Source organism: Gavialis gangeticus, unplaced genomic scaffold, assembly GCF_001723915.1.
Source record: "Gavialis gangeticus isolate Ggan-Ray unplaced genomic scaffold, GavGan_comp1, whole genome shotgun sequence".
Taxonomy (NCBI): Eukaryota; Metazoa; Chordata; order Crocodylia; family Gavialidae; genus Gavialis; species Gavialis gangeticus.
In genome coordinates this window covers 158,636,527-158,649,313 of record NW_017729032.1, presented here as the reverse complement: position 1 = coordinate 158,649,313, position 12,787 = coordinate 158,636,527, and the positions used below count along the sequence as shown (strand labels likewise).

The following is a 12,787-nucleotide window of genomic DNA, read 5'->3' as shown; positions in this document are numbered from 1 at the left end:
CCCTCGGCTGCAGCGGCGCCGCGCCGAGCTGGAGCCGCTCGGGCGCCGGCGGGGACCTGGGCGGGGACGACGCCGAGGAGGAGCTGGAGGCGCAGCTGGAGCCCGTACCGCTGCCGCTTGCCGGCGCGCAGCGCGTGTTCCTCGTGCAGCCTAGGGCCGGCGACCTGAAGCGGCGCCGCGCAGGTGGGCCCCGCCCCAGGGCCATCGTTGTGCGGGCTGCTGGGGAGCCTTTCACAGCCCCAGGGCTGCGGCAGGGCGAGCAAGGCGCTTCGTTGCTGCACCCCGGGGGGCACTGGGGGCCCAGCACGCGGCACTGGCCTTGCCAAAGGTCCTGGCTTTGTCTGATCAGAGAAAATCCCCAATTTCCGGATTAAAAAAAGGAACCTGAAATCCACAGTTTTTCGTCATCAAAATTATAGAGAGAGAGCACTATCTATCTACATCAATATATAGATTTAAATAGATGTATATTTGTGTATTACTGGTGCTTCATTGTGATTAGAGAAAATCCACATTTTTCTGTGATCAAAACTATGTATGTATATCTATCTATATCTAGGGAGAGTAATCTATATAGATACAGAGCTGTGTATATATCCACACTTTTCCCTGATCATAATGAAGCACCAGTAATACACAGATCTAGACAGAGAGATATATATGTCTGTCTCAGAGAAAACCAGGATCCCTGGTCATTATTCAATGAGTCAAGTCTAGTGCATGACAGTTGCCACCTTCCAGCAGATTCCAGCCTCTGTCAGTGTCCTTGCGTGTCAAAATGGCAGCGGGTGCTTTATCTAAAGCTCTGGGAGTATGGGGTGGGGGGAGGGGCACTTTAATTAGAGTGCCTCTGAGAGCTGCTCTAGTTAAAGCACTGCTACAACAAGGATTGGGCCCCTCGCAGCTCCCCTGCTATCTGTCCTGAGGACTGGCATGTGTCAGGGGTCACCCTCCCCTGACTTAGCCCCTACTGCATCTGTGGGATGTTACGTTTGTTGAAGTTTGTTAAAGTTAGAACGTGCTGTGAACATTTGCAGATTGAGGGTTAATGCCATTTCTTGCCTGTGCAACTCTGATGCTACTAGAGGCCTGGTGAGTAAGGGTATGGCTAGGAGCCAGGACACCTGGGCTCTAGTCCTGCTCAGGTTGAGGAGGGGGACTGGGAGAGGTGCATCCTGGGATGCTGGATTTTTTGCTTAGTTTATCTCCAGAGAGCATGGAAAAATATCTGAACTTACCCTAACACAAGCTAGGCCGCATGGCCCAAAGTTAACTCACCTGAAGTGGCATGAATTAAAGAGCTTTTAGACATGGATGCTCATGTTCGAAGTGTCCTTTATATGATCTGAGTGTAATATGTAACTTCCCCCTGAGATATTGTTCAAAAAAGAAGCATGTTCATAATGACTCTAAGGCCCTTATCTTGTAAACTATGCACACGATCAGCTGTACTCAGGGCTTATCTTTGCTGCCGTGTTGGATTGAACTAACACCTCTAAACAGTCTAGCCCAAAGATAAGCGGTCACACCACAAAACTAAGTTCCTGTTACACAGAGCCTAGCAACACAAAGTACTTGAATTTATGTTACTTGAAAGTTAACAATACTCAAATCTCAAACCACATATTCTGATGATCCAGCTAGCTTGAAGTTAAAGCAACACTTCACTCTATCCAGCAATCAGACTGAGCTAACAGTGCAGTGATGACAAGTCCTTGCTGAATTCATTCATTCATTCAGTGAGATTTGATGTTTGTGTAGCCCTCATAGCTAGGTAACAGACCTCTCAATCTCCCACCTGTTTAGGGTGATAAGAACTTTCTTTTGGGTGAACCTGCTCCAAATCCAAATTTCTGTAGAAGAGTAACAGAAAGTATTAAGATCATACAGAGTGGGTATTTTGCACCTTTACCTGCTTCTCTGTGAATAAAAGTGGTGACATTTGTAATAAGTACAGTAACTGCTGTCAGATTTTTCAGATACCATCCATGCGTTGCCTCTCTATCAGTTTTAAAAAACAGCCATTGCAGCCAATATGGTGAGCAAAGTGTCTTGTTCAGTGTAATTTTAAGCTCCAAGTAAGTTGTGGAACTTCCCCCACTGTCTACACCCCGATTTATCTCCTGTCTAGGAATTTTGTCCTGATAATCCGTCTAAAACGTTGTCCCAATTTGTCAGTGTTGTGGCCACAACAAATGTTGCAAACTACTGTGTCATGTGATTGAGGGGGGCATGCATGAGACAGATTTGGTGATTTTTTTTCAACCATTTCCATGCCATAGTGTCATGTTCTCACTTGAGGATTAAAAAAAAGGGAAAATGGTCATGACCCCTGCTTACAACCTGCTAAATATTTCAAACTTATTCTCCCACCCAAAAAAATCCCAGTTACCTTGCATTTATAAAGAACATGAAAATTTGAGCAAAAGTCAAAGTATTTAAACAAACATTTTTCCAGAAAAATAAAATGTTTTTAAACAGCAAGCACATCTCTTGCATTTAGGGAAAAATGGATGCTAATTTTTTTTATGAAAGTCTCATTCTATTTCCTTATTTAGGAAAAGTTAACCTCAGTTGTATGATCTGATTTGCCAGGATCATCGCTATGACTATATAAGGTCCCATTAAAATTAATGAGATCTGCAAAGGGCAAAAGACTTCCCAAATGTATCAACACGGCACTGATGCCCTGTTTGCTGTGTTTTTAGTAAAGCAAAAATGAACTTCGCTGCCTTGTGATACTGCTGTTGTGGGTGAACCAGCATAATTGATATCAGTAATAATGTGCCCAACTCTAGAAATTCTTTAAATACTTCTAAGCATTGAAGAGCTATTCAGGTGTTTTGCTGCCACTCTAAAATGGAGAGGGGGTGTTGACAGTTCCATCATCTGCCTGTGTAGGTCTTTTAGGACACCTATAAGCATGCTTGGGGGGGGACATTTTAATTAGAGAGGGTCCTGAAAATGGCAGTAGGGGCACTTTAACTAAAGCTCAGTGAATGAGCTTCAGTTAAACACCCACAGTGCCATTTTGAAGCACAGGGACACTAACTACACAAGATGCTGCAGCACACTGGAGCACTCTGATTAGAAGGCTCCAGCAGACTCGATGATTAATCAAGACCATGTCAGGGCACATGTTACATGTCAGAACACATGTAAATAAGTGCCTTTAGGTTCCAGGTACAGTGCTGATACAATATGCAACATAATTTCCTTATTGGTAACAGAATTAAGAGCTTTTATGCCAGAGTAACTTATATCAGCTCTCCAAATGGAATAAGCAGGGAGTTGGCAGCCTCCCGTCTGCAGAGCCATTGAATTCAGTCTGCAGAACAGGGCAGGGGGCTTTGCCTCTGCCACACTATGACTAGGCAGTGGGAAGAAGCTGTGGATGGGTCCTAGCACCAGCCTGCCTTTGACCCAAACTGGGTCATTTAGGCCTGCAAACAGAAAACACTGCTGACCCCTAAAATAAGCTATACTGGCAAAAAGGACCTTTTTTGATTAGAAAACTACATCTGAACTAGGACTTTACATTATAACTGTGCTGGTTGGGGAATGCTTTTTTTCTTCACTCTCTTAAGTAACTATGCCAGTAGAAATTAAGTGTAGACCAGACTTGCATACTTTTCTTGTGTACTTACTGAAATGTGAGAAATTTGTGTGCAAAGGGGGGCTGTGTACTATAACCTTTTCTTTTTTTCCCCCCATGTGACAGCTGAATTACAAGTAGCAGAAGCTGTTGCTCTTGTAAATACCCTCCATAACTGGACAGTGTTGGATAAAATAATTCTTCCTACAAAAAATCTTGACCAGAAGCTTATTTTTGGCAAAGGAAATTTTCAAATTTTGACAGGTAAGAAAACCAAGGTTGTCTTAAAACCATGTGTCAAACAGAGTACAGAAGCAACTTTAGCTAGACTGTATGAAGATCAGTGCCAATGCTGGAGAGGACTATGGGTATGGACAAAGATACACTTAGAGCAACGTCAAATAAAGAAGAACACAGTAATTGTTAGGTTTTAACTTCTGTGCATGAGTGATGACAGGGAGCTAAATCGCCTCAGCTTTGCCCCTGGATGCAGCAGTGGTAAAGCTTAAGCAGTTTTGTTTCACATGTATCACTACAGGCTCATGCACCCCCACTGGTAACATCCACTGATAACACTTACAGCTGCTGCCCAGTGCCAAGGAGCTCCGGATGTATATTTGTCCATACCCTAAAACTTTACCCTGTGGCCTGTTTATAGATGGGCTTCTTAGACACTTATTAAAAACATGTCAAATGAATCAGAGGATAGAAATAACCACTTCTCTGATAAAATGTGACATACACATTGTTTTTAAGTAAAATTAAGTAACCAACTTATGTAGTGACAATAATTTGTATCATTTTTGACCCAGATCAGTAGTAATTAATATTTAGTGATTGTCCAATGAGCTGTATGAAGTAAGTTAATTTTCTAGTGCAGTTCCAAATTTTCACATGACATAAATAAGCATCCCAGTTAGCATGCTTGCTTACAATTGCAGCACATAATCCCATTTCTAGGCCCATTAAATACATAGGTTTATCATATTTTCTTGCATGCCACGTACCCCCAAATAAGACATGCACCTTCTTTTTTTCTGTTTTCTGACTTGAAAAACACATTTTTACAGAGTTATGGTTGCCTCTGTCATAGAGGAAGTCCTCCTGGAACCATGGAGCATACAGGAAGTGTGGTATCCCAGGAGACAGTTTGAGTGAGACAACAGAAGCTTCCTTGTGTGGCAGAAAAGTAGCAAGGTTAGGGTCCAGATCTTTGCAAGGGCAGTAGCAAGACTGTTGCTACTTTACTATAAATAGTTCTTTATATGACTTCCTGTAAATAATAACATGTTACTGTCACATCACAAGCCTTATCAAGATACTGCAGACTGCATGCAGCAGAACACTTGCCCTAAGCCAGCTCAGTTGTTGCTTTGAGCACAAGGAACAGTGCTCAGCCAATACATAGTGCAAATACCTTAGTGGCTGTGAAAAGTTTAATGCTAGTTTCTGCTTGCTGGAGTTAAGAGATCAGCAACAGCCATCTTGGCAGCCATTACAACATACCGTTTCTCTGCTTCTATTCCAGCAAAGAAAAAATTCAGCTTCCTCACTCAAGACGTGCCTCCCAATTTTGGAGGGCTTGTTTTTCAGAAAAGGGGCGCACGTGTGTGAATAAATACAGAATTCTTCCACCCTTTCAGCTAGTTCCTCTAGAATTTGCTTAAAGAAAATTGTCAGTATAGTACTTGAAAGCATGCACTGCTGCCAGTTAGGTATCTGGTCCAGGACCAAAGAATGTAGTTTTCTTTTGCTTAGTCTAGTGTTCCAGGAGCATTACACTTGCCTTTAAAAATATATGTAAAGTATCATTAAAATAGTCTGTTTGCATGTGTTTGATATTGACCATTCCAAATTACACCATACGATTCTCTATTTTAGAAAAGATTAAAAGATTACCCCAAGCAACAGCTGTCTTCTTGAATTTAGAAAGAATATCTACACTGACAAAGGTAAGTAAAATAATATTTAAATGTGTTCTTTAGTTTCCAGAGACTGAATTTGGAATGTAGTGATATAGATGCCAAATTATGACTCAAAAGCTATACATAATGGCATTCAAAGTCAATTGGACCAAATTTATCCTACACCCATTGACTGACTTCATTGGACATTATGTCCTTTTCCTCCATGGTTGAATTTCACTTGTCAACAATCTGATAATCATTTAATCTAGGTTCTGCCACCAACTCTGTTAAATAAAATCCAAAATAAATCTATAAAATTAATCCAGTCTTTACATATATTTGAATTTGTATGTGCTTCTATTTTTACACTTAAAACGCAAATGTTTTAAAGTAGCAATATTTAACTACTTCACAGTTAGGGCGGCTAGGATCTGGAACCAACTTCCAAGGGAAGTGGTGCTGGCTTCTACCCGGGGGGTCTTTAAGAAGACACTTGATGCCTGCCTGGCTGGAGTCATTTGAGCCCAGTTTTTCTCCTGCCCAGGCAGGGGCTTGGACTTGAAGATCTACAAGGTCCCTTTGGACCCTACTTCTATGATTCTATGATACTACAGTCTCTATTAAAAACACCCTATGCATGTGTTACTAATAAACCCTTAGATTATTAAACCCCAGCTAATTTAAAATTTGATTCTATTGTTCACTTTTTGGCTGTACTTTTATTGTTTGTACTCTATTTAGGACACTCAAAACTATGGGTTCTTGAACCTCTTATGTATTACAGGGATAAGTACTTTTAGAAATGCCTAGATAGACATCCAGATGTTCACATTTTCTAAGTCTGTCATGGAAACCCAGCCTGAGATATCTGTATTCCAGATGTGTAAAGAGAATGCTATTCTTTTACAAACAGGTTTTATATTGATTTTCAAAGATACGGATGGAGCTGGTAAACAAATTTCAAATTCCATTTTTTAACAAAATGTGGTGACAACATCTCAACATTTTTTCACATTTTCCAGTATTTCCCTATTTATGAATGTTTTCTGTTGATTGTAGGATTTGTAACTACTTCTTGGATATATTTTAACCCAGCCCTGAATCTTCAAAGTACTTAAGCATGTCTAATAACTTAAAGTACATGAGTAGCTCCACTAATTTCAATGGGATTCCTTTCCTGTTAAACTGTCTTCCTGAATTGGGTCTATTATCCTTTTGAATTCATGTAACCAGCCTATGTAAAACTCCAATGAAATAAGTTTTTTACTCAGTTCTGGGGTTTTCTTTTCTGTCTTTATAAGATCCCTTCCCCATTCCCACAAAAGCCTATTCTTTCTCCCAAGAGATAGATGATTTCCTCAATGCGTTTTTCAGTGACATGAGCTGTCCTAAAAGCTTCATTCAGAATTCATGGAAGGCAACATTGGGCTTTGGATCAAAAGTCTGGGAACAAAGTCTTTGCATCTGAACTTCACTTTCAATTGGGATTTCACTTCTTACATGCTCTGGGTATTAACTAGCCAACTGAACAAGAGCCTGAGGTCCTCTGAACCTAGGGCTTCATTGGCATACAGATACCATTTAATATCATCAAACTGGTGCTTGCAGATTAACTGATAGACATTGTAAAAAACCTTCAGGTTATCTTATCTTACATTTTTAAAGAAAGAACTGGAAGATGCCTGGGGCGTGAACGTTTTTGACAGATACACAGTTGTCCTTCATATTTTTCGTTGCAATGCTCGGACTAAGGAAGCAAAACTTCAGATAGCATTGGCTGAAATCCCACTTCTCAGGTACCTCGTGCTGCATAAATCAGGCATTAATTTTCTGATATATTAGTAAAGGCTTTTCCTCACAATAAGTACAATGGTAATGCTCTTCTTTAAGCTAAGGTTGTTTATTGTATAATATGCTTTTATGCATTTTGTATCATGACTACTTAGAACACATTAGAATACAGCTTTAAGCTTTTTACTGTTGACCAGCGAAAACAGAAGGTGTTCATTAGCTGTTCTTACCACATACATTTCTAATGAGAATAATTAGTTCATCCCCCATCAAAGTAACCTACCAGGGACATCAGCAGCAATTTTATTGATTGGACAATATATGGCACATCTTTTAACAGACAGTCAAGGATAATAAACCAGTATCAAATACTGGTTGGTTTAACGAAGTAGGATTTCGCCAGGAAGGATGCAAGACATTTATTCTCTGCATTGTTTTATTTTTATATATTTTGTCTTGCAATTTCTACACATGATGAAAGTCAGCAGGAGTTACATATGTACATGACTTGCCCCTTAAATTTCAGCTAAGTCCACTTTTCTGGTATTGTTATTTGCTAACAGTGGGGTTTTTTGGTTAAGAGCCATGGTTGAGAGGTAGGACATCTGGATTCTACTCCCAACAATTAGCTTGGGACAAGTTACTTATTTACTCTGTGCCCCAATTTCCCCATCTGTAATATTTAGGCTTTACAGCATACCCATGTTTGCAAAGTGATTTTAATATTCCTTTAATTAAAAGTCAACTGTACTAATATAAAGGTTATTCTTATTCCACTGCCAGATCAAATTTGAAAACTGAGGTATCTCACTTAGATCAGCAAAGAGGTGGATCAAGATACATCATGGGTTCAGGTAAAGTGTAAGTGCTTATGTGAATTAGAGGATATCTATAATCTATAACCTTTAGAAACTTGTGTTTGTCGTGGACAAAGAAACTGAGCCAGGAACCTCACAATAAGCAAATCTGAGACTCCTGGTAAGGTTTTCTGAAATAATTAAAGTTTATAGCCCTAGTAAAGTCCCAGTTTACACTAAACAATCAAGTTGCCATGTGCCAAGACTGAGTTATTTTTAATTAATATTTTAAAGCACATGAGGGAATGGTAGCTGCCCTTCAAGGTAATAGGCAGCCCAAATGATTGTTGGTTGTTACGATTTTAACAGTCAACTGTAACTTTATCTTGTTTCTGTCTTAGTTGAGCAACTGAATCCATGTATTCTTAGGAAAGCTTCAAATCGATATTATTAACTGTCATTGCCCAAGTAGTTCTATAGCACAATTTATTTGCTTCATTTCTGTTTTGGTTGCTCAATGACTTACTAATTTGTATTTTTCAGGTGAGACTTTCTTGGAGACACAGACTCGTGTCTTGAGAGAGAGAGAATTAAAAATTAGGAATGCCTTGGAGAATTTAAGAAGAAAAAGATCTATACTCAGAGCTCAGCGTCAAAGGCGTGAGTTCCCAGTGATCTCAGTCATGGGCTACACTAATTGTGGTAAGAAGAAATTCTTGAAATTATTACAGAAAAGTAATTTACATTTGTAGTATTAATTAGAATCTTTTCAGCATGGTATGGGCTTTATAGTTTATTCAACTTCATTGTTTAATGAATAGTAGCGAAAAAAATTGTTAAAAAGGTGAGTAACGCTTGCTGTTTGTTTATTAGACCTTTTGTACTCTTACAGCCATGTTTTGCTCTGGATAAATTCCTAGCTTCTAGTCCTGGCAATTGGTGGTCTGCAAACACTACTAAAGGATGTTACGTTTCTCGACACATGTTCTTATCACTGGTCAAAAAAGAAAGAGAAATTATACATTTTGAACCCCTGAGCAGGAAAATAGCCTTGTGATTGTTGCACAGAACTTCAAGTCTGGAGGGTTGAATTCTGCTCCTGGCAATGCCCTGGAAATGTGTGAAATAGGTACTTCCCTACAGGGCTGCTGTAGGATTTGATTAATGTATAGTGTTTTGAGAGTTGGAGACAAAAGGTGCAGAGCAGTGGCTTCTCTTCATAGAATGTTTGTGCTCTACTTTCCAAGTACAAAGGAGACTTTATCAACTTTAACTTGTTTCTTGAGACAGTATCCGTGGGTATTTCCAGAGTAAATTATTTTCAGGCCCTTGTATTTCTGTCCCTCTTCAACATCTTCATAATGTTAAACAGATACTCTGTTTTACCACTTTGGTAATACAAAAGCCAATATGTTTCTCTAACCAGTTAAAGTCTAAGACTAATGCAGAGTTATAATTTAGGAAAAGATACCTACTTTGATTATACAAAATCATGCTTCACACATGAATGAAATATCTTAAACTAAAATACATGCCTGGCCATGTCTGCAAACCCTATGAAAATTCATTTTAGAAATATTACCAGAGAGAGATTTCTTTGTTACAGACTGCACAGCATAAGAGCTATAAAGCACATATATTTTGTGCTTCTAAATACTGTGAGGTTAACTGAGCTTGAGATTTGAATTCTGTCTACACTGTGTCAAAACAGGATTCTTAATGCTGCCACAACAGTGTCTCAAGGGACATAGAACCATTCCTGCTGTACTCATCAGTGTCCATGCCAATGCAGTCCTTGGCCTGTCAGTTAAAACTACCACCATGAATGCCAAATACACTATTACATCTCATTCCAAATCACAAAAACAGACTCAGTTTTAACTTTATAATTTTATGTAGACCAGCAGTTGGTAATGACCAATAGTCACTGCCAATATCTTCTTGGCTTAAGATAGTGATCTAAAGGTAATGTATCGCATTACTCAAACACTTGAACTCAGTATTTTACTCTTATTTGGAGCAGACTGTTACAACTATTAATTTAATTCTCATTTCTGTTAGGGAAAACCACATTGATCAAGGCATTGACTGGAGATGCAGGACTGCAACCTCAGGATCAGCTGTTTGCCACTCTTGATATTACAGCTCATACTGGCTACCTGCCCTCACACCTAGCAGTTATTTATGTTGACACTATTGGATTTCTCTCTGATCTGCCTCATGACCTCATTGGGTCCTTTTCAGCCACTTTAGAAGAGGTGGCTCACTCAGTAAGTAACTGATTGTAAAACCTCTCATTGCTTCAACAGTTGTGTTTCTGATCATCGTTACTCCTGCAGGAGGGGGTAAGTTAACTGGTACTCTATTCAGAATAGAGCAGTAGTGCTTAACCTATATGGTCTATGCGAGACCAGACCAACCCCGCACACAGGCCACTTCATCTGGCCAATGAGACCGGTCTGTAACACTGAAAACTTGGATACTTCATTAATAACTGTATTATGTATTTATATTTTCTAGGATTTAATAGTTCATGTGAGGGATGTTAGTCACCCTGAAACTGTCCAACAGAAAGCAAGCGTTTTGTCTGTTCTGAAGAATCTTAATCTCCCAAGCCATTTACTGGATTCAGTTGTAGAAGTTCATAACAAAGTGGATTTGTTGGAACGGTAAGAGGAAAAGTACATTTCTGATACTTACTGCCCTTTCATCTTTCCTGGTGTTATTGTAGCACATGTCATTGTGCAGATATTTGCAGGCTAGCTAGTTTTCAAGGCCTGAGGTGATCTTCTAGACTCCTTTTGGTATGCTATTTGATAATAGTTCCTCAATTTTTTCTGTATACAAACATGATCTTAAGACAGACTTCTCTTTAGAAATAAAACAAGATTAGAATTTATTATGATCAGCAGGTAATATGGCAATATAGTAAGAGGCCAGAATCTCAGATACGCTTAGATACTGTGTATGGAACTTACCCAGCCTCCTTTTACCTTTAATAGTCATGACCTACATCTGCCAAATTCCTGCTTTTCAATTAAGTTACCTTCATGCACCACATCTTTTGCTGATAGTAGTTATCTTCCAGGTATGAGCCTATTGAACCAAATGCTATAGCTATTTCTGCTCTTCATGGGTATGGATTAGAAGATCTTAAGGAGGAAATTGAGAGGACAGTTTTGAAAGCTACAGGGAAGAAGATTCTGACAATTAAGGTCAATTTAACAGGACCTCAACTAAGGTAAACAATTGTGCCTGGTGTATTAAGAAATTTTGAAAGACATGCAAGTATTAGGAAAGAAACTTAGCCTTGGACTGTCCAAGAAGCCTGGTAATTACTGATTTGGATTTCAGTCAGTGATAAAAATTGTAGACGGGGTGGAAGCTCTAGTTCAGTGGTTCTCAACTTTTTTGAGCCAGGACCCACTTATAAACATCAATGGCCAGTCTCAGTCCAGTGCCCCTTACTCCCGACAGGCTGCTCCCTCCCCCAGGACCAAGCCCCTCTGTGTGGGGCAGGGGATGGGTGTGTCAGGCAGGAGAAGGGGTGTGTGGGGCATGAAGGGAACCAAGCAGACTGGAATTCTGACAGCCTGCAAGGAAAAAGCCATGGTTTCCCACATTTTTCTCCTTTAAAGAGCCATTTTTAAAGTTTGTTTGTGACCCTTTCATATATTCTTGTGACCCACTTTTGGATCATGACACACGGGTTGAGAAACACTGCTCTAGCTGATCTCACAGACCAGATGGTAAGTGACTCCATTAGAAGTCTCAATTCTGTTTCTAAAAAGCTACTCTTTTGTTCTAAAGCATGTACGAAATGATCAATGTTTAATTTTTACTGTGTTTGTCTATAAAAAGAACTTATTCAAAAGACTGACCCCTGGAACTAGAGCCAGATCTGAATCTGCCACAAAACAATCCATCTTGAGAGATTTTTGTGAAATATTGCTCCTCTCCTCAGAACAGGGAATAGCTTGTTGGGAGAACAAGGTGTTTTCCCTTTATTAGGCTTGTTTCTTTCAAAGTGTGAAATTATCTAAATTTAAAACATATAGTCTATTGTTGGTGTTCATGTTTTTGGAAATGCTGAATACTTACACACGAGGCTAATTTTATCTTTACAGTTGGCTGTATAAAGAAGCAACAGTTCAGGAAGTGGATGTTATGCCTGATGATGGAACAGCCAGTGTAAAAGTGATAATAAGTGAATCTGTTCTAGGCAAATTCAGAAAACGTTTCCCACAATAATAATATCCTAAAAGATTACTACAGCATTGCTGTTTGGAAAAAAAAGGAATCATGCATCATTAAAAGTATTTGCAATGAATCTAATAAACTGCGTGCTCAGATATAATAAAAATTGTGTCATTTGATCTTCAGTTTTTGGAACATGACACTCATCTGGATCTGCAACTATGTAAAATGCTGATATTAATTAAGAAGTGCCTGTGCTTAAAAATATTAAAACAAACCTCCAGCCTCTTTCTGTTGCAAACACACAATGAACGGCACCAGTGTTAGTTTTAAAATATAAAGCATTCATCACTGCACATTAGAACTGCACAGAACACCTGCTTTAAACTCTGGGCCTTGACGGTCTGTGGACTATTGAATTCAATAAAAGCAAGTTGCCAAGTTTTTTAAATCACAATCTAGCTTTAATATAACAGTTTTAGGAATAAATATTACTGCTG

General features: G+C 39.3%; 1 protein-coding gene across 1 annotated transcript; it reads left to right on the top strand.

Annotated features, from left to right (window-relative positions):
• Window positions 1-5: 5 nt before the first annotated feature.
• On the top strand, window positions 6-12,472 carry GTPBP6 (GTP binding protein 6 (putative); the record flags this gene model as incomplete). The annotated part of the gene is made up of 10 exons (XM_019523853.1): window positions 6-183; window positions 3,722-3,859; window positions 5,477-5,547; window positions 7,168-7,298; window positions 8,077-8,147; window positions 8,634-8,792; window positions 10,152-10,360; window positions 10,611-10,759; window positions 11,179-11,331; window positions 12,218-12,472. Coding segments are annotated over 10 exons (1,383 nt in total), but the record flags the coding sequence as incomplete, so codon positions are not given.
• Window positions 12,473-12,787: the final 315 nt, after the last annotated feature.